This window comes from Mercenaria mercenaria, chromosome 5 (assembly GCF_021730395.1).
Source record: "Mercenaria mercenaria strain notata chromosome 5, MADL_Memer_1, whole genome shotgun sequence".
In the NCBI taxonomy this organism is placed as follows: domain Eukaryota; kingdom Metazoa; phylum Mollusca; class Bivalvia; order Venerida; family Veneridae; genus Mercenaria; species Mercenaria mercenaria.
Genome location: NC_069365.1, coordinates 65,812,188 through 65,834,574, shown reverse-complemented (window position 1 = coordinate 65,834,574; position 22,387 = coordinate 65,812,188). Strand labels below are relative to the sequence as shown.

The window sequence follows — 22,387 nt, the reverse complement described above, 5'->3', positions numbered from 1 at the left end:
CTTTGACCTATCACACTCTGCACATCACCTCATCACAACCTTTCTACATCTCTAAGTTTGAAATCTTCAATGATCAATAAGTTACGCTCCGGACAATAAACATGACGGACAGATTGGACTTTGAGCCCAATGTGACCTTGACCTTAAACCTACAGACCAGGTTCATGTTCTCTTCACATTACCTCTTCACCATCTACCTACAAGACCAAGTTTGAAGTCAATACCTTGAATGGTTAGTAAGTTATGCTCCGGACACAAAATATGACGGACAGATTTGTCCTTTGAACTAAGTTTGTGACATTGACCTTTGACCTACAGACCTGGTTCATGTGCTCTGCACATCTTCTCATCACCACCTACCTACATGCCTTATTTGAAGTCAATACCTTGCATGGTTATTTAGTTATGCTCCGGACACAAAAATATGATGGACAGTTTTGACCTTTTAGCTCAATTTGTGACCTTCACTTTTGGCCTACAGAGCTGGCTCAAGCTCTCTGCACATCGTCTCATCACCATCTACCTATACGCCAAGTTTACAGTCAATATCTTTAATAATTATAAAGTTATGCTCCGAACACGAATTATCACAGACAGATGGAAAGATGCACATGCTATCACAAAATACCTGTTTTTTTTCTTCAAAAAGTCATAAAAATGGCACTAAACCCAAAACAAACAAACAAATCTTTGGTATTTACAAATGTCAGGCATCAATTCAATGGTGCTTTTCACAATTAATATAAAACATTCACTTTGTATCCTAATCTGTTTAAATGAATATTTTCAAAAAATTGCAAATATGTGCAAATGTAATTAAAGGTGGTCAATCACATTTAATCAACATTTAATGACATTTTTTGCTTTTTGTATGTTCTGGTAGAGAATTATTTAAGGAACAAAAAGACCGATTACATAGAGTTAGATTCCTATTTGAAATGTATATTTTATTATTTTTATAAAATTTTGTAATTACTCCCCTTTAATATTAAAGTATATAAAAAGCTGGGTATTTCTTTTTATTTCGATACAATGTCTAGTTTTACATTTGCATTTGATAGACATATCAACTATTGAACAATCTGAACCAAAATGCAAGTTTTAAAGCTGTGTGTAGCTTCTGAATTCATTTATTTCCAATCTATCTTGGTTGCGCAACCAAGACAGACAAAGGGAGGTAATAATAATTTTTCAAACTTGCGTTTCTAATGAATTCCATCTAAATACATAATTTTTAATGTAAATATTTTACAAATATATTACAATATGTCTAATATTTATACATTTCCTTAGGCAAAGTATGTTCATCAAATTTATACTTATGATAAAATAACTCTATCTTGGTTGGGCAACCAGGATAGGAAAAAGAAATTTTAAAAATACCTCCAGTAAAATCTAATTTGTATTAAGTGTTAAGTGAACATAAATGAGTGTAAATGATCAGATGCTAAAGTTTCGAACAAATGAGTTACATGTCCAAAATCTGATTATCCACCTTTAAGACTGGTGAAGAAAGGGCATTAGAATGTTAAGCATTAAAAGGTTCACAAATTACCTGAATTTTTAGCTTCCAACTTTTTACACTGCTCAGTTCTCTTTTGAAGGGCTGCCAACACTTCTTCCTTACTGCTAAAGTCTGTTCTTAACTAAAAGACACAAAGTCAGTAAACACTACAAAACAACATTAAATGAGTTCTTTAAAAAATCTGGTTTATTTTACATCAATGACCTTAATACAGCTTTTTTCCTTTTACCAGACTATATAAATACAGAACTAAACTGCAAACTGTCTCTGTAGCCTAAACATACAGCATGGATTTTGAGAGCAGGAGGCTGTGGTTTTGTTGCCTGGCAACATCATAGCAAAGAATGGAAAAATGGTTGCTTTGTGCTCAGCACTAAAATGAAGACATGTTAAGGTTAACACAGAGTTACACAGGTATGATGTGTCCATAACTGATAGAAGTCAGTTATAGAAACTGTTTCACAACTGACCGAAACTAAATTAGTATAGACTAAAATAAATACTTCTCCAAATATATTAGAAGTATGTAAATTATTTTATACAAAATATTCTGAACTTACGTTTCTTGAATGGTTTGCAATTTGTTCTTTGTAAATAATTAATGTGTAAAAACATTTTATAAATATAAGCAGTCAAGGGTCATTACTAATACTGAATGCAGAAACTGGAAGGTCAATTGAAATACTGAAGTTCTTTTTAAAATAATGAAGGCCAAATAACTAAAGTAAGTTTGTAAATTACACTGAATTAAAGCCTGGTCCATTAGCTTTGGATAGATTTAATAGAAACCAGACAACAAAAAAGACTAGATAGCTTAATATAAATGTCACATTATACATACCAAATCATCAGTTGACCTTGAAAAGGTTAAGCTTTCGCCAACTTTTTCCTTGCTCACTGGACTCTGAGCTGGATTACCTGTACAAATATAACAGCTCATTACTTAAATGTATGAAACAAGTAAGAAAGAATGGTTCAAATATGTGAAAATTTAGCTTTCTAAAATATAGCGAGAACTCTACATTCCACAGAAATACATTTCAACAATAACCCAATCTCCAAGTCCAGTTAAAGTTTCTCTGGATGTAAGCTGTCTAATATGCCTGAATAGTGATCTAAAACATTTTCCAGGTATGGCATCTGACTTCGGGGAAGCAATTTACCAAGAGGACATCTGTGTTTGAAATATTAATGCAACGATGGGTACCTCGGATCAAAAGCTTGAAAACTACCATATGACTTTAATCAATACAGTCTGATTTAAAACTCTACAACACAAGCAAAATACCATTGCTTGTAGACACCAGGCTGACACGACGTGGACTTGCATGACCTGGTAGAGGAGACAGAGTTTTCTCCCCTTCACTAACATTTCCCCCTTCCTTCTGTATCTTCTCCTTCAGCTTAGCAAACATTCTGCTACAGTCATGGATTGTCTATCCTGAAATTACAATACAATCAAGTAAATCTCTTAAAGTTTAAGCTTTATAATCAACATGCTTACATTATTCTGTTACTTTTCACTACAACTTCGGAACTCTGGATTTCAGTCTATCAATGCACACATTTAAGTGAAACAAAAAGGGATAAATAGACCTGTATCATCTTACAGCTTAGTATTTGATATTATTACTGAAAGTGAAGTATATTATCCCAGACTATATCACAGACACAACAGTATGATTTCTAAATCTCAAGTTTCAACAAGAGCTGTTTGTAAAATATACATGCCACATGGCCTGTTGGAAGCAAGTGGACTAGTGGATATGTAATATTGTGTGCTGTGGCCTTGACCTTTTACCGTATGACCTGGACCTGTCCTATTTCTGCTATACATAAATGAATTTAGATCACCATAATGTGGTTGTGCACACACAATTTCGTCCGGATGTCAATAGTAACTTCAGAGTTATTGCCCTTTAATTGTTTAAAAATCCACATATTTGTACATAACAAACTTACCATTTGATAGAATTTCATTAAACTTCTTTCATTCTTTTCCATGAACATTTATTATAAACATGTGAAGTTGTGTACCCACACCTGGTCACCCCCTTGCCTTGGTCACACCCCCTCCCTCTCCCAACCCCCACTCCTCCCCACTCAAAAAAAAAATATTTTTTTTTTTATTTCTTAGTCTTTTTTTTCAAACCTTCCATGAATATTTATCAACATGCAAAGTTGTACTGTTCCCCCACCTCGCTCTTCCACCCAGTCATGCCCACCACCCCTAATTATGCATCCCTCCCCCCCCCCCCCCCCCCCCCCCCCCCCCCCCCCCAAACATTTTTTTTTCATTTTTCATCAATGTAATTTTTTCCCCATTCCTTTTTTTTAAGTGATCAAACCTTCAACATGTGAAGTTGTAACCACACCCATCATGCTGCCAGCCATGTTCAAGATATCTTACAGGTTTGATTTGCTCTCTTAACTTTGTTAAGAACACTCTCTTAAGGACTGTTCTTTTAAATTCAAATGTACATGTTAAACAACACTTGGTGCCAAACTACTCGAAGACAACATTTTGTTCTAGTTACATTTCAAGCTCACATTTCAAATAACTCCATTTAATCCTAAAAGCTAAGCTTATTACAGTAAACATATTCCATTCAAAATAATTTCTTTAGTCAGATCAATGTAACATACATTTATTATGTACACTTTAAACATTCGTTTTCTGTTAAATTGATTCGACGAATGAAATTATTTGCTTCTTAGGAACATCCTTAACTTTTTGTTGTATATATTTTTTTTGCCATTCCTCACCACAAACCCTTTCGGCGGGGGATACCAATTCATCGAATTTGCTTGTTTGTATTCATTTCTTGACACAAAAATAACTTCCGAAAAGTCTTAATAAAAAAAAAATAAAAAAATTCCGACCTACCTACCCTATTTTTTTAGCTTGTTACCGGAAACAAAGAATTTTTTTTAGGCCTTATGGGAGCAGAAATTGAAGATGTCATTCAATGTAAACAAATGCCACATAGTTACTGCATGTCTTTTGGCAAGGGCCGGCAAAAATTAAAAACTCAGTTGCAGTAAAGGAATATGCAGAAGGCAGTTTAAAAATGGTTGACGTGTACGCATACCTGAAAAGTTTAAAACTTAGCTGGCTTAAAAGGATGTTAAAGGGTACAAATAACAAATGCTACTGTCTTACTAGTAATTCATTGAATTTGGAAGAACTATGCAATTGTTGAAAGGGATACATAGACATAATGGTCAACAATGTTAAAAATTGCTTTTGGAAAGATGTATTGCGTGCGTTTTCTGAATTGATTGAAAAATCTGAGATAGTTACGGTGGATAATTTTCTTGAAATGCCATTATACTATAATCACTTTATTCTTATTGATAGAAAACCTATATTCTTTAAGTTATGGTATGATAAAGGTATTAGATATGTGAAAGATATTATGAACAAAAATGGGATGTTTATTGACCAACAAGACCTAGAGAGAACTTCAGATTTGAAAATAAATTTTCTTACATATGAAGGAATTAAAAGAGCAATCTTACAAGCTTTTAAATCTATTCGTTTACTTGATAAAATGTCAGATATGGACCATGTATTCCCATTCATACCTTTTTTTATGAAGCCTATTTTAAGTACAGATAAAGGAATAAAACAAATGTACAGAATTTTTATAAACAAGAGGACCATGATGGTCCTGAATCGCTCACCTATCCCCACATGACCCAGTGTTGAACTGAGTATGACGTCGTCATTTCAATTATTTGACAAAGTGACCTAGTTTTTCAGCACATGTGACATAGATATCATCAAGATAAAAAATTCTGACCAATTTTCATGAAGATCCATTGAAAAATATGGCCTCTAGAGAGGTCACAAGGTTTTTCTATTATTTGACCTAATGACCTAGTTTTTGAAGGCACGTGACCCACTTTTAAACTTGACCTAGATATCATCAAGGTGAACATTCTCACCAATTTTCATGAAGATCTCGTGAAAAATATGGCCTCTAGAGAGGTCACAAGGTTTTTCTATTTTTCGACCTACTAGCCTAGTTTTTGACCGCACATGACCCAGTTACGAACCTGACCTAGATATCATCAAGCTGAACATTCTCACCAATTTTCATGAAGATCCATAGAGAAATATGGCCTCTAGAGAGGTCACAAGGTTTTTCTATTTTTAGACCTACTGACCTAGTTTTTGACCCCACGTGACCCAGTTTCAAACCTGACCTAGATATCATCAAGGTGAACATTCTGACCAATATTCATGAAGATCTCATGAAAAATATGGCCTCTAGAGAGGTCACAAGGTTTTTCTATTTTTAGATCTACTGACCTAGTTTTTAACCCCACGTGACCCAGTTTCAAACTTGACCTAGATATCATCAAGCTGAACATTCTGACCAATTTTCATGAAGATCCATTGAGAAATATGGCCTCTAGAGAGGTCACAAGGTTTTTCTATTTTTAGACCCAATGACCTAGTTTTTGACCCCACGTGACCCAGTTTCAAACTTGACCTAGATATCATCAAGGTGAACATTCTGACAAATATTCATGAAGATCTCATGAAAAATATGGCCTCTAGAGAGGTCACAAGGTTTTTCTATTTTTAGACCTACTGACCTAGTTTTTGACCACATGTGACCCAGTTTCGAACCTGACCTAGATATCATCAAGGTGAACATTCTGACCAATATTCATGAAGATCTCATGAAAAATATGGCCTCTAGAGAGGTCACAAGGTTTTTCTATTTTTAGATCTACTGACCTAGTTTTTGACCCCACGTGACCCAGTTTCGAACTTGACCTAGATATCATCAAGCTGAACATTCTGACCAATTTTCATGAAGATCCATTGAGAAATATGGCCTCTAGAGAGGTCACAAGGTTTTTCTATTTTTAGACCTACTGACCTAGTTTTTGACCCCACGTGACCCAGTTTCGAACTTGACCTAAATATCATCAAGGTGAACATTCTGACCAATTTTCATGAAGATCTTGTGAAATATATGGCCTCTAGAGAGGTCACAAGGTTTTTCTATTTTTAGACCTACTGACCTAGTTTTTGATGGCACGTGACCCAGTTTCGAACTTGACCTAGATATCATCAAGGTGAACATTCTGACCAATTTTCATAAAGATCCCATGAAAAATGTGACCTCTAGAGTGGTCACAAGCAAAAGTTTACGGACGCACGCACGGACGCATGGACGGACGACGGACGCCGCGCGATCACAAAAGCTCACCTTGTCACTTTTTGACAGGTGAGCTAAAAACTCTGACAATCCAACGTCTCAAGAAAAATGGTGTAATATCTTTGATATTGATACTGCTGAATGGAAACACATATATAGCTGGGTTTATATGACATGTAAGGATACGTATTTACAGTGGCTACAAACTAGAATTTCTCATAGAATATTAGGTACAAATGTTTTGTTATTCAAAATGAACAAGACTATACCTGAATATTGCACATTTTGTAAAAGTGAAAAGAAACTTTAGTTCATTTATTTTGGGAATGTGGTCATGTAAAACACTTGATCACAGAAATTGAAAAACTTGCCAAAACTTATGATAATATGTTTTTTACTAATTGTAAATCGTTTATCTTGGGTTATCCAGAAAAAACTGTATATAATTATAATGTGTTGTGCTTAGAAATTAAAAGATACATATTTCTCTGTAAAAGAAGGGATGTTATACCATCTTTACATGGACTTAAGGCAAGCTTTAAACTTGCTACCGCAATAATTGATAAAACATGTAGAGAAGATAAACAAAAGGGATGGACTCTTGTAGATCTTCTAAGCCAGTGAAAGTGGTATACTGACGCCTTGTTCGATATTTAATTCTTTCATTTGAATTCCTATTCAAGAACAAAGTTAATAGTGTGGAGAAGAATTTTTTTACATGAATAATTATATATCTTGTGGATAAGTTGGTCATGTTGTTCTCTAGTAGCTGATGTTTTTGAAAAACATTTTAAACATTATTAGAACTCATATTAACAAGAGCACCGCCTTGCGGGTGCTGACGCTCATCTGATTTTTTTTGTATAATAGAAATATTGTCCTACCCATGATTTTCTAAGTCTAAAAAGGGCCATCACTCTTGCAAAAAGCAGAATAGAGTTATGTTTCTTGATGTACAGTGTCCACTTATGATGGTGAAAAACTGTTGCAAGTTTTAAAGCAATAGCTTTGATAGTTTATGAGAAAAGTTGACTTAAACATAATATTCAACCAAGAAAATGATTTTTCTAAGTCCAAAAAGGGCAATAATTATTGCAAAAAGCAGGATGGAGTTATGTTGCTTGCTGTACAGGGTCAGCTTATGATGGTGAACAAGAGTTGCAAGTTTTAAAGCAATAGCTTCGATAGTTTAAGAGAAAAAGTTGACCTAAACATAAAACTTAACCAAGAAATCTGATATTTTCTAAGTCCAAAAGGGGCCCTAAATCTTGCAAAAAGCAGGATGGAGTTATGTTTCTTGCTGTACAGGGTCAGCTTATGATGGTGAACAAGTGTTGCAAGTTTTAAAGGAATAGCTTTGATAGTTTAGGATAAAAGCTGACCTAAACATAAAACTTAACCAAGAAAACTGATTTTCTAAGTCCAAAAGGGGCAATAATTCTTGCAAAAAGCAAGATGGAGTTATGTTTCTTGATGTACAGGGTCTGCTTATGATGGTGAACAAGTATTCCAAGTTTCAAAGCAATAGCTTTGATAGTTTAGGAGAAAAGTTGACCTAAACATAAAACTTAACCAAGAAATCTGATATTTTCTAAGTACAAAAGGGGCCATAAATCTTGCAAAAAGCAAGATGGAGTTATGTTTCTTGCTATACAGGGTCAGCTTATGATGGTGAACAAGTATTCCAAGTTTTAAAGCAATAGCTTTGATAGTTTAGGAGAAAAGCTGACCTAAACATAAAACTTAACCAGGCAACGCCGACGCAGACGCCGACGCCGACACCGACGCCGACGCCGACAACCGCTCAAGTGATGACAATAACTCATCATTTTTTTTTCAAAAAATCAGATGAGCTAAAAATGATTATGCAATATGCAACATTCAGAATTAGATTAACTTAGAACTGAAATGTAGATAATTGACTGGAAATGTATAAAAGTGGGGTAAAATAACAACTTTTTTATTATCGGTAGTGTAATCGAACAGTAATATCTACATGAAATTGTTAAATTGTTATTAATGTATCATAGCTATTTCTATAGATCGATTTTAACGCTTTCTTGTCAGAAGATATACTTTGTAGTAAGTGGTGACTGTTAGGGTAGTATTGAAAAAGCCATAGAGCTAGTTTGTAACATTTGAATTGAATTTTTCTAAATACAGATTTACCCCTGAAAAAAAAAAAAAAAAAAAAAAAGTTACTGCATGTCTCTAGGTCCAGAAAACCTATAAATGCAGTCTACACCTTGCACAATCAACCTCTGTCTGTCATCAGTCGAGCCACCTATTAAGGCGTATCATCAAATTTATCTTGGTCTCATCATGTAAATAAAATTTTTAATAAGGCTAGTCGGAGCTTAGGTTTCTTAAAACGTAACATACATGTACATGTACATTTTTCTAAAAGCTGCTTATAATACTATTGTAAGACCAAATTTAGAATACTGTTCTAGTGTATGGGATCCTTAACCATCAGAAGGATATTGATGAACTAGAAAACATTTAAAGACAAACAGCAAGATTTGTAACAAAAAATTACAGCAATACCCCAGGCACAGCCTCAAATATCATAAAAGACTTAAACTGGATTTTTTTATCACAACTGTTAGGAAGCGCTTGGTGGATTGAGTACTGCTGCCTAGGAAATCTGACATTCTTTTAAATTCTCTAACTCCCCACTCCCCACCCCCCACCGCATGGCCATAATGTATCATTAATAATTACTGAATGTCTGCCATTACTAAAAAAAAAGAAGAAAAGAAGTCCCCCCACTCCCACATGGCCATAATGTATCATTAATCTGTTTCTATATAAGCGGTAACCCCACATGGGCGACTCATCCAGAAGACTGTTAGTAATCTTAGTAGGAGGACAGTGCAACATACAGAAGACGCTCCAATTCCAGAAGCTTCCCTGGTTCTTTAGCGTGCCAGGTATAAAGCACCCATACACGGGACTCTTATCTCAATGTTAGTAATTTTTAGTTCCAGGAGCGGGGGTTCGACCCCTGGTTTCGTAGTCAGACAGTGTTACCACTGCGTCCGCTCTCACATTAATTGCAAGTTTGCCATTACTATAACAGAAGATTTGTTTGTTTTGGGTTTAACACCATTTTTCAACTGTTCAGTATTTCCGTTATGCAGCTGCGGGCAGTTAACCTAACCAGTGTTCCTGGATTCTGTATCAGTACAAACCTGTTCTCCGCAAGTAACTGCCAACTTCCCCACCTGAATCAGAGGTGGAGGACGAATGATTTCAGACAGAATTTCTTTTATCAAATTGAGAACATACAGCCCGTCCAAGGATCTAACTCACCACCCCGCGATCCGTAGATCAGTGCTCTCCCTACTGAGCTAAGCGGGCGGATGAAAGAAGAAGAAAAGTTGTCATCCATATTGGCTGAAAATCACAAATCAACTCAAAGAAGTATAAAATACACAGAATGGCAACTGGCTGTAATCTTGCGTGATCTTGTGTCCGAGCGTGAATTGGCGTTATCTTAGTAAAAAACAAACATCGGCGACCATGGAGTTATAATAGGTACCTTTAAAACTACATTTAAAATACATGTTACCTTCTAAAACAACATTAGTTTAATGTGAAATAGTCTTAAGACACAAAGTACACGTTTCTTACCATCAAAAGAAGCGTGGTCATACCATGATAATTAATTTACCGATGAATAATTGCTTTCGCATACAAAATGGCGCGTGGAGAACGCGTCACTTCCGGTAAACGAGATCTCATTCAGTTGTCACGTTTTATTTGGTGAGATTTGCTCTTTCAAGTTGCCGATCTATTTTATTTATAGCTCCTTGATCAACTTTATTTGTGCATGCAATCTCTAAATCATATAATTTTAAACTGCGGTTTTGAGTTAAATAATAAATTATAACTTCAACAGCTACAGAGTTCATATACACAGGACTGAAAAAATCTTTAAATTTATGGATTGTCAACAAATTTACAAAATTGTATATTTTACAGAATGTCTGTAAAAGCAACAAAATCCTAGACCTTAATTCTTATATATATTTACAAATGGTAACTTTACGACAGCTAATCGTAGCTTATCTCAAGCAATTATGATAATAAAGTAATTATATTGATAACCAGATGTCACACTCCGGCTTGGAATCTTGTTATCATACCTCCAGATCTGAAATCTAGAGGTCCAGTTACCAGACCCACCTAGATGGACCCACCAGCCACTTCCTTGTTTTAAAAGATTGAGAATATTAACACGTCTAGAAAAGTGGTGTATTTACAGATTATCTGTATGAAAATTGATGAAACATTTATTCCCAAAACCCCAGCTTGAAATTAATTGGTTTATTTACAGTATGCACAAATTAACATCATTTGTGAGTTTCAGCCATTTTTATTGACTTTGATTTTTTGGCATTGTCAAAAAAATCAAAGTCAACAGAAATGCCTAAAAGTTACAATTGACCTTTATTTATGCTTACAATAAGCAAACCAATTAATTTCAAGCTGCGACTTTGAGTCAAAGTATGATTTTAGCAGTTTTCAAACATTTGATCTTATTTATTTATTTATTTATTTCCCATTTAATGTCAAACCCTTTGTCAGGGACGTAGACATGTAAACTCACTCTAGATATAACCCACCCGAAGAGAGAGGTAATGTGTGGATTTCAAGTGTCTTGCCTAAGGACACTACCTAATGACTGTGGTAGGGCTCGAACTCACGACCCTCTGGTCATAAAGCAAACGCGCTAACCACTGCGCTATTCCAGCTCGACTATAAATTTATTGATAGAAAAATCTGTAAAATTACAGTCTGACTGTCACAATATAAAACAAACTGAATATGTCGGATTAGTTCGACTAGCCATGGCTGGTAAGGAATGTGTGCTGACCGAAAGTGTCTGTAAATTTATTCAGGAAGTGGCTAGGTCCTAGATACTGGAGCCCTATCCACTGCCATTTTTTCTAACAAACATAAATTATAAAATTTGCCACAGACCAGCTGAACACAGAACAGTAGGCTACCTAAAGCAAACCACCATCGTATATGTGAAATTAATGCAGTATTTTTAATTGATGACAAGAAAAACATGTAGGGAATTACATGAGCGTAACAATTGTGATCATAAATACGTCTCACTCATCAAAGATAAGAAAAACTCGATCTTATTTATTTTGCCAACACACTGGAGAAAACCGGAAGAGAAAATTCAGACTGCCTTCAAAATTTTGGTTCAGAAAAATTGCAACAGAATTTCAACGACGTACACCAGTCTAACAACTATTGATGTCAAACACCCGCGTAGGTGTCAAGACACATTGTTGAATAAAAAGTAGGTTTTACCTCAGTTTTTTAATTGTAAACTGTATTGCACTGAATATATGAATTTCTTACCAAATTAACTCGCCCCTAGTCAGCTTGCTAGCAAGACATTTCGACCCCAAGACATTTTTATAGGGGTCCAACTTACTACCCCAAAACACCCAAGACTACCCCAAGACATCCCAAGACTTCAAATAAATGGTTATTTATATATTCCATTAAAATATAATGTAAAACTGTGATATTTTGAGCTAATTTATTGTAAAAAATATAATATTGACCTATAATATGGCCGGTCTTATCATTACAACATTAAAACAACTTAACAAGGAGGTAACCGCTAAAGGATTAATAAATATTCTTCAATTAATTATGCCCCATTTTAGAAGTTTATTTAAAAGAAAATCTCAACAAAGTTATTTCTGAGTTGCAGTAACGGTAATGATTATAGGTGTACCAAATAGCAAACTCATAAGGCCGAACTCATAACACGAACCCTGCTTGATTATTCCTCACGGATAAGAGCGTTCAGTTATAGCTGTACCATGTATGAATTTTAAATAATTTCTATTTATTTTCTGTTTTTATTAAGTGGAAATGTCCAATATGATCAAAAAAAAAGGATAGAAAAACAGAGTTTAAATGATTTATTTGTATTAGATGTTTTTTACCAGTGTATATTTAACGGAAAACTGAAATCTTTAAGAAATTCGCCATCTTTTTCATTACAATTCGGTTTATTACTGTAACATTCTCTAACCTATTGCCAAATAAACAAATCAGAAATATTTTTCATAACTGTCTGCATAAATTTTATCTTAACATTACCGTGCAAGCATCGTATATTTTATGGAAAACTGAAATGTTTAAGAAATTCGCCGTCATTTTCATTACAATTCAGTTTATTACTGTGGTGTAATTAAAAAAGGTAGTTTAATCAAATTTGTATTGTAACATTCTCTAACCTATTGCCAAATAAACAAATCAAAAATATTTTTCATAACGGTCTGCATAAATTTTATCTTAACATTACCGCGAAAGCATTGTATATTTTACGGAAAACTGCTGTGTTTTATATATTTGCCGGATTTTTCATTAAAATTCAGTTTATTACTGTGACGTTATTAATACTTTGTTTTTATCAAATTTGCTTTAGAACATACTTGAACCTATTTCCAAATAAAGAAATCAAAAATAGTTTTCATAAACTTTTAAAGAGAAACGACTTCTTACAAATTGGACAAACTCCATCTTTGTAATACCTGATAGACTGTTAGGATCCGTGCAATGGGGACACCATTGGTACCTGACTGGCAAGCCTAAGCCCCGTCATGCCATACCTACTTGCCGAGACACTAAAACAAATGCACTTCTTTCGAGATACGTGTATATTAAAATACCTTTAAAAAATCTCGAAAGTGTCGCATTTGAGAATGTCTTCCCCGTGGATCCAGCATAAATCCAGTCTAAGCAGAATATGGCGGACAGTGTTTTTATACTGTGTTGACTTAAAATAATTGTTTATATTTACCTGCATCATGCGGGATAATCCGTTTGTGACACTGTATGACGATGTCCCAAGATCTAAAGCAAAACAGTTCTTGCATGTATAATTTATACTAGAGTTCTGAAAGAGATCAAATTCCTGTGATGACAAATTTTCACAGCTTGAATGAAACCACTGATAACATGAATCGCATTGAATGCAGTCAACTTTACAGTACTTCTGTCTACAATTTCCACATGGCCAAAAGACAGATATTTTGCTTACAGTAATTTTGCGTTTTTTTGGAGGCATTTTGATATCACTAAGAATAGCAATAAATGTATGCAAAGAAATAGTATGTTACACAATGAGTGTACAACTAAATACAACAGGATGTTGCTGGGAAATCGCAACATTTTATATCATTTCATATAAATGTTGATTGCAAGTTTAAGTAATGAGTTAAAGTATTTTGTCAGTTTGATTTAATTTATCAAAATTGGCCCTTTGTATTTGTGGATTATAAAACGTGGTCAATTAGGGAAAGACAGTACATCAAACTAAATATTAAAAAACAAACTTTAATTGATTATTTAGATTAAAGAAGAGTTGTTAATTCAATCAATTGTTGATTATACTGCTATTTCTCAAATCGGCACTCGGGCATCATTAAAGATAATTATCAGCCAAACATGTATGTTAATTTACGATAACGTGTCAAACAACACAACAACTGGCGTAACACGTGTTGCTGATAAGATGCCGGCATTTTGGCACTTAGCAAAGGCTTGAAGTTTGATTGATTATTTCATCAAATAATCACATGTAATATAACAGTTCCTTTGATTTGGCGCCCTGTTAATTTCTGAATATTCTTTACATTTTTTCAGACAAAAAAAAATAAATTTAAAAATGAAATACACTATCAATATGTTATTTTTACAATTGTTAATTGTATTGTAATATTTTATTTGTATCATAAGCATAACTCAGTTTTGCATTATTGTTGATCCATTATTTATACAGCATTTTCAATATTTTACGAAACTTTCACTAATACATTCACAATCATAAGGGACATAATTCAATTAGGTATAATTTTTAATCCGTTATAGTTACCTCCCGTGCTGCGATTTTCAAACCGACCTACATTATTTTCTTTACTTACCTGTACCAGGAAGGTCTAATATGTCTGTACCTAAGTTCTCCATGTTCTTACTTGGGTTATTTTGATTTTAATTAAAGGTTTACTGTTCAAAAATACGTTTGAATCATTATTTTTGGTGTCTTGGGGTAGTCTTGGGGTGTCTTGGGGTAATAAGTCAGACCGTTTTTATAGGGCTTTGTGTCTGAACGTTGGTTCTTTACATTTTGATTTTGATACGTTTTAACCTGCAGCCCAGAAGCTGGAGATACAGATACTTTGGGATTGAACAAGCTACAACCCTATACCCTTTTCATGCATCAAAGACCATCGCTCCCAAAACAACAAGAGCCATGTTAGACATGGCCAATCCCCCCGCCGGGCATATTATAATTGAAGGCTAAAGTTCCTGGCAAGTTAGTGTCTGAAAGTATTAATTTTGGGGAAAGCTTTGAAGAACCGTTTAGTTGTGGTCCACATCAGGGGTTTTAAAGATGTGGAAGAAAGAATAAGTCAGTGGTGAGGTGGTTTACTGCTAAATTTGATTAATTTTCATGAACAATATAGCTATGATGTTTTTCTATATGGCTACTGTAAAAAGAAGGAATGAAAAGCTAACAGGGAACAAGAGTGCCAGAATGTCACAATATACGCCCGTGACAGCAAATTTCTTTACTCTAGCAGCTGTATTTGCAAATTTATGGAATTTTAATTTTGTGGTTGTTAAGTAATCACTGTAAGTCTTTTGTTTTTCTAAGTCCACAAAAAAACTCCTTACCAGGTAGAGATATCTTAAAATACACCTAGAATTGGAAAGTAACATCCATGTTGTACCACAGAAAAGAGGTCTTGTTTTTTCCCTACAGTCACTTATAAAAATGTTACAATATAAGTTATTTATAGTAACAACTAAGGGAAGTTAATCTTTAAAAAAAAAAAAAAAAAAAAAATGTAAGTCCACATAAAAATCTTTACCAGGTAGAGATGGTCAAAATACACCTCAAAATTAGATGTAGCATGCATGTTGTACTACAGAAAAGTGGTCTTGATTTTTCCCTACGACTAGTAATGAAAAAGTTACAATAAAAGCTATTTAAAGTAACAACAAAGGGAGGTAATTCTAAAGAAAGGAACTGCGCATGACATTTCATCTCATGATGGTGTATAATTGTGCCAAGTTACATCAAAATCCTTCCATGCATGAAGAAGAAATGCTTCGGACAAAGTCATTCTTGTATCTGACCATTGGCCTCTAAGTGTGACCTTGACCTTAGACCTAGGGACCTGGATCTTGCGCATGACACTCTGTCTCGTGGTGGTGAACATTTGTGCCAAGTAATATCAAAATCCCTCTATGCATGAAGAAGAAATGCTCCGGACAAGGTTTTCATTCTTGTATCCTTTGACCTCTAAGTGTGACCTTGACCTTAGACCTAGGGACCTGGTTCTTACACATGACACTCCGTCTCGTGGTGGTGAACATTTGTGCCAAGATATATCAAAATCCCTCCATGCATGAAAAAGATATGCTCCGGACAAATTTTTTTAAGAAAATATGATAAAGGGGAATAACTCAAAAAATAGGCAAGGTAGAGTTATTGTTCTTGCACACTGCACTTCCTCCCAATGTGTTCTATCAGTGTATGAAGTTTGAAGAAAATCCCTCCAGTACTTTTGGAGTTATGCTCCAGACAAAATTGTTTAAGAAAATAAGATAAAGGGGAATAACTCAAAAAATAGGCAAGGTAGAGTTATTGTTCTTGCACACTGCACTTCCTCCCAATGTGTTCTATCAGTGTATGAAGTTTGAAGAAAATCCCTCCAGTACTTTTGGAGTTATGCTCCAGACAAAATTGTTTAAGAAAATAAGATAAAGGGGAATAACTCAAAAAATAGGCAAGATAGAGTTATTGTTCTTGCACACTGCACTTCCTCCCAATGTGTTCTATCAGTGTATGAAGTTTGAAGAAAATCCCTCCAGTACTTTTGGAGTTATGCTTCGGACAAAGATCGTTGCGGATGGACGCACGCACGCACTGGAGAGCATTTCTAATATCCCCTTCGCCTTTGGCGGGGGGATAAACTATGGCGGGTGATTCAGGACATTTTGTAATGTGTTCCTGTGTGCGCAACCTTTAAAGGGTATATTGTTGTTTCATCCTGGCAACTGCTAACAAACCATAATGAAATTTAGAAAGTTGTAGGCAAGTGCGCAGTGTAGTTTATTTCATCTTCGGGCGAGTGCCAGTACGACAAAATAAAATCTTTGTTAATGTAATAATGATCAGTGCACACTATAAATGCAACATTTGATCTTCGTGTTCATACCAACATGCCAGCACAACATTTTTAGCTCGACTATTCATAGAATAGTAGAGCTATTGGGCTCGCCCATGCGTCTGCGTCTCGATTTGGTTAAGTTTTTAGCTCGACTATTCGAAGAATAAGTAGAGCTATCCTACTCACCACGGCGTCGGCGTCGGTGTCGGCGTCGGCGTCACACCTGGGGTTAAGTTTTTCGTACCAGTCCACATTTTGACAAAGTTTTGAGATAAAGCTTTGAAACTTTCAACACTTGTTTACCATCATCATGGCCAGTTATAGGCAAGAGCACATAACTCCATCAAGGATTTTGGCTGAATTATGGCCCCTTTTGACTTAGAAATCATGGTTAAGTTTTTCGTACCAGTTCATATTTTGACAAAGTCTTTTGAGATAAAGCTTTGAAACTTTCAACACTTGTTTACCATCACCATGTCCAGTTATAGGCAAGAGCACATAACTCCATCAAGGATTTTGGCTGAATTATGGCCCTTTTTGACTTAGAAATCTGGGTTAATATTTCGTACCAGTCCACATCTTGACAAAGTCTTTTGAGATAAAGCTTTGAAACTTTCAACACTTGTTTACCATCACCATGTCCAGTTATAGGCAAGAGCACATAACTCCATCAAGGATTTTGACTGAATTATGGCCCCTTTTGACTTAGAAATCATGGTTAAGTTTTTCGTACCAGTTCATATTTTGACAAAGTCTTTTGAGATAAAGCTTTGAAACTTTCAGCACTTAGTTACCATCACCATGTCCAGTTATAGGCAAGAGTACATAACTCCATCAAGGATTTTGGCTGAATTATGGCCCTTTTTGTCTTAGAAATCTGGGTTAATATTTCATACCAGTTCATATTTTGACAAAGTCTTTTGAGATAAAGCTTTGAAACTTTCAACATCTGTTTACCATCACCATGTCCAGTTATAGGCAAGAGTACATAACTCCATCAAGGATTTTGGCTGAATTATGGCCCTTTTTGACTGAGAAATCTTGGTTAAGTTTTTCGTACCAGTTCATATTTTTTGTAAAGTGTTTGACATATGGCTTTGAAACTTTTATCACTTGTTTAGTATAATAGTCTCTATCTGTAGGAAAGAGAACGTAACTCTGTCATCTATTTTGGCTGAATTATGGCCCATTTTGGACTTTGAAATTGGTTCTGTTTCCATACAAGTCCATGTTTTGTCAAAACTATTTGACATATGGCTTTTAAACTTTGAACACTTGTTTATCATTATGATTTCCATCTGTAGGCAAGAGTACATAACTATTTTGACTGAATTATGGCCCTTTTTGGACTTTGAAATTGGCTCATATATTGCCATTTAGTGCAAGACTTATCGAAATCAAAGTAATACAGGAACATTGTTTGTCTAATCTATTTATTTCTTTTGTCTGAATATCGGTGGAAATATTTTGACACCATTCTTCAATCAATTCTTCGAATAGTCGAGCACGCTGTCATCAGACAGCTCTTGTTGTATGTAATTTGTAAGCTGGTATCTCAGCAACCACTTGTGGGAATGGATTGAAACTTCACACACTTATTCACTGTGATAAAATGACTTACACTGCACAGGTTCCATAACTCTATTTTGCTTTTTTACAAAATTATGCCCTTTTTTTGACTTAGAAATTTTTGGTTTAGGGTTTGTATGTACGCTGGTATCTCAACAACCACTTGTGGGAATGGATTGAAACTTCACACACTTATTTACTGTGATAAACTGACTTACATTGCACAGGTTCCATAACTCTATTTTTCTTTTTTTACAAAATTATGCCCCTTTTTCGACTTAGATTTTTTTGGTTAAGGTTTTGTATGTAAGCTGGTATCTCAGTACTCACTAATGGGAATGGATTGAAACTTCACACACTTGTTAACTGTCATGATCTGACATGCACAAAGCAGGTCCCATAACTCTATTTTCCTTTTTCACAAAATTATGCCCCTTTTTCAATATAGAAATTTTTGGTTAAGTTTTTGTATGTAAGCTGGTATCTCAGTATCCACTAATGGGAAAGGATTGAAACTTCACACACTTCACTGTCATGATATGACATGCAGTGCAAAGGGTCAATAACTCAAGTTCGCATTTTAAAAAATTATGCCCTTTTTTCCACTTAGGAGTTTTTGGTTAAATTCTTTTATGTAAGCTGGTATTTCAGTACCCACTAATGGGAATGGATTGAAACTTCACACACTTGTCCACTGTCATGAGCTGATAAGCACTATGCAGGTTCCATAACCTTATTTGGCTGTTTTACTAAATTATGCCCATTTATCGACTTTCATATTTATTCAATCGACAAGGCTGTTGAATAGTCAAGTGTTGCTGTCCTCCGACAGCTCTTGTTGTTGTCATCCCTCTAAGCCTTACCCGTATCTGCATTTTACTGTTAGGAAAACGAAGACTTTAAAAAATAAAGAAGTCATAATATACTGGTCAGACTTACTTGCTTTAATAAATTAAACATTAATATTCATGTAGAAACTTCATATGGCCATCCTTCCGTCCGTCCGTTCTTCCGGAGCCATATCTAGGAAGTGGTTGGGAATATTTAAATAAAATTTCATATACATGTTCACCACTATGAGGTTATGCGGCCCGTCAAGTTTCAGTCAGATTGCCCAAGTAACACCAGAGTTGTGGCCCTTAGAAGTTTCTATTGTTAACTATATAGGGTACTATAAATATGGCAATTTCTGCATCATAACTTTTGATATATTTGACCTAGAACTATGAAACTTAAACAGAATTTAGATCACCATAATGTGGTTGATCACACACAATTTCATACGGATTTCTTTCGTAACTTCAGAGTTAAGAAGATTCACAGTGCTGTATATTTCTGGAAATTGATATAAACTCTTGACTACCTCATATCACGACCGACTTGTGGAAATTAGGTCAAACAGGTAGATTCAGAGAAGCATATCCTAAATCCTTATCTGTAATTTATTAAAGAAATAAAGGAGAATGTATTTTTAGATATAAATGACCAATGCCACTCTGATGTTTTAAATTCAGAATCTCTTTATTTACACTTTGATTACCTTAATTTTTTTTGCTGCATCAATGGTTTTCATGCTGCAGTCATGTAATTGATACAATAATTGAGACAGTGTATTTTTAAGGGGATATCAGTATGTCTTGACTTCTTTTTTTGGTGGTATTATCTATTTACCATTCATGATATAATGACATTGTGTCATTCATAAATTTGAGTGATTTAGGGCAATCATGATCTAGGTCTTCCAAAATGAAGCTGCAACCAAAAAAAGCACTCTAACAGATTTTGAGTATATTAATATATTTAATCCTTTACTTTCATTGATTTATTTTCAGGTAGAGGTTAGATTTTCCAAGTCAACATGTCAGGTTGTCCAAGTATCCAAGATTCCTCAGAACAAGACAGTGTATCTTTAAGCAGTTTCCAAGATCAGCCCTACAGGACTTTCCATATAAGGCCACAAGATGGTGCAAGTTGTAAAATCATTCTTGACACAAAAGATCCTGTCTCACTAGAATATCCTGTGCAAAAGGAATTTGACCTCTGTATTGGTGAAAGTGAATCTCCTTTAGGTGATGATATAGAGGATAAACTGAGGACTCTGAAGGTTGGAGAGAAATGTTCTGTCCATGTAGCAGAGAATAAAGAGATGAATAGGGATAAGAGTGTTACACTTACTCTAACTCTTAGTCAGTTTGAAAACTGCATTCCAGTGTACCAGCTCTCTAATGAAGAAAAATTTGAAAAAGCTAAATGTCTCAAAGAAAAAGGATTGGATCTATTCAAAAGTGGAAAAAATGAATATGCATTTAAGCGTTTTAGTCAAGCACTGAAATTGTTGATATTGATGCTGCCAAAAGAGAAAATGGCTGAAGCAATTTCCGCTGAATATGACACTTTACGAATACAGTGTTACTCTAACATAGCAGCTTGTCAACTGAAAGAAGAGAGTTATGATTATGTTGTAGCTAACTGTACAAAAGTATTGGACATTGAACCGGGCAATGTCAAGTGCATTTATCGAAGAGCTAAAGCATATTTCTGTTTAAAAAAGTATGATTTATGTAAGAATGATGTTTTTGAAGGTTTAAAGTTTGAACCAAAAAGCAAGACTTTTAACGACTTGAACACAAGTCTAAATGATATTAAAGAAACATAGGAAAAGAAACATTGACAGTTTTCATCAGTTTGAAGTATTCCAGTTGCTGATCATGTGCACCTTCAGATCTGGTTGTGAAAATAATATTAATATTGTTTCAAAGAAAAAAATGTTATGTCTAAATGTTATCCAAAAAATAAATTAACTTAATACGAGGAAGTTTTATGTTATTACTGATCACTTCTAAGGTTTAAGAATAAATTTTGAATGTCAGCCACCCATTGGTCATCAGTTGACTGTTGGTAACCTTTTGTCCTTCACTTGTCTGTTCTCAAGAATCTGCATTTCAGAAGCAATGTTTACCAAAGAGAGTCACAATATATATGACTTATGGGCCAAATTGTTCGTCAGAATTTATGGCATTTCATAAAATTTATCAAAAAATACCATATTTAGTCATGCTGACACTCTTAACACGTTCACTTTTTTAGCTCAGCTGAGGACAAAGTGCCCAAGGTGAGCTATTGCGACCAGTCATTGTCAGGCGTCGTGCGTCATCCATCAACATTTGCCTTGTTAACACTCTAGAGGTCACAGTTGTGACTAAATCTTTATGAAACTTGGTCAGAATGTTTGTCTTGATGAGCTGTAGGCCAAGTAGGAAACTGGGTCATGTGGGGTTAAAAACTAGGTCAGTAGACCATATCAAAGGAAAATCTTGGAGTCCACAGTTCAAGTTTGAAACAAATGAGAAATGGTCAAAATGTTTGACTTGATGACCTCTAGATCAATTTTAAATCTCAGTCACGTAGGGTCAAAAACTAGGTCACCCGGTCAAAACAAAGGAAAAGCTTGTTAACACGCTAGAAGCCACATTTATGATCCTACCTACGTGAAACTTGGTCAGGATGTTTATCTTGATGATCTTTAGGCCAAGTTCGAAACTTGGTCATGTGTGGTCAAAAACTAGGGCAGCAACCCAGATCAAAGGAAAATCTTGTTAGCGCTCAGAGTCCAGACTCATGAGAATCGGTCAGAATGTTTGTCTTGACGACCTCTAGGTCATGTTGGGTTAAAAACTAGGTCACCCGGTCAGATCAAAGGAAAAGCTTGTTAACACACTAGAGGCCACATTTATGACCCTATCTTCATGAAACTTGGTCAGAATGTTTATCTTGATGATTCCTAGGTCAAGTTTGAAACCAAGTCATATGAGGTCAAAAATTAGGTCACCAGCTCAAATCAAAGGAAAAGCTTGTTTACACTCTAGATGCCACATTTATGATCCTATCTT

The 22,387-nt window shown here is 34.9% G+C and overlaps 2 protein-coding genes across 4 annotated transcripts in view; one reads left to right on the top strand and one right to left on the bottom strand.

The window, feature by feature from the left end:
- Nucleotides 1-11,919, bottom strand: part of LOC123557459 (golgin subfamily A member 1-like) — a 44,596-nt gene extending 32,677 nt beyond the window's left edge. For 2 of the 3 annotated variants that reach the window (XM_045348920.2, XM_045348922.2), the window contains exons 1-4: nucleotides 11,800-11,911; nucleotides 2,814-2,966; nucleotides 2,367-2,443; nucleotides 1,556-1,646 (exon numbers count right to left, since the gene is read on the bottom strand). In XM_045348920.2, the coding sequence (XP_045204855.2) occupies nucleotides 1,556-1,646; nucleotides 2,367-2,443; nucleotides 2,814-2,940 (295 nt within the window). In that variant the 5' untranslated portion in view covers nucleotides 2,941-2,966; nucleotides 11,800-11,911. Of the gene's footprint in view, nucleotides 1-1,555; nucleotides 1,647-2,366; nucleotides 2,444-2,813; nucleotides 2,967-11,799 lie in introns of all 3 variants that reach the window. The other variant, XM_045348921.2, reaches the window with a different exon arrangement.
- LOC123557460 (uncharacterized) lies at nucleotides 11,897-21,308 on the top strand. Its single transcript, XM_053543778.1, has 2 exons — nucleotides 11,897-12,032; nucleotides 20,334-21,308. Exon 2 carries the CDS (start codon nucleotides 20,356-20,358, stop codon nucleotides 21,151-21,153), a length of 798 nt encoding a protein of 265 aa, XP_053399753.1. The 5' UTR covers nucleotides 11,897-12,032; nucleotides 20,334-20,355; the 3' UTR covers nucleotides 21,154-21,308.
- Nucleotides 21,309-22,387: the final 1,079 nt, after the last annotated feature.

Bases quoted from the DNA above. Each gene is read 5' to 3' on its own strand.
- LOC123557460 (XM_053543778.1), top strand. From the start codon at position 20,356: ATGTCAGGTTGTCCAAGTATCCAAGATTCCTCAGAACAAGACAGTGTA.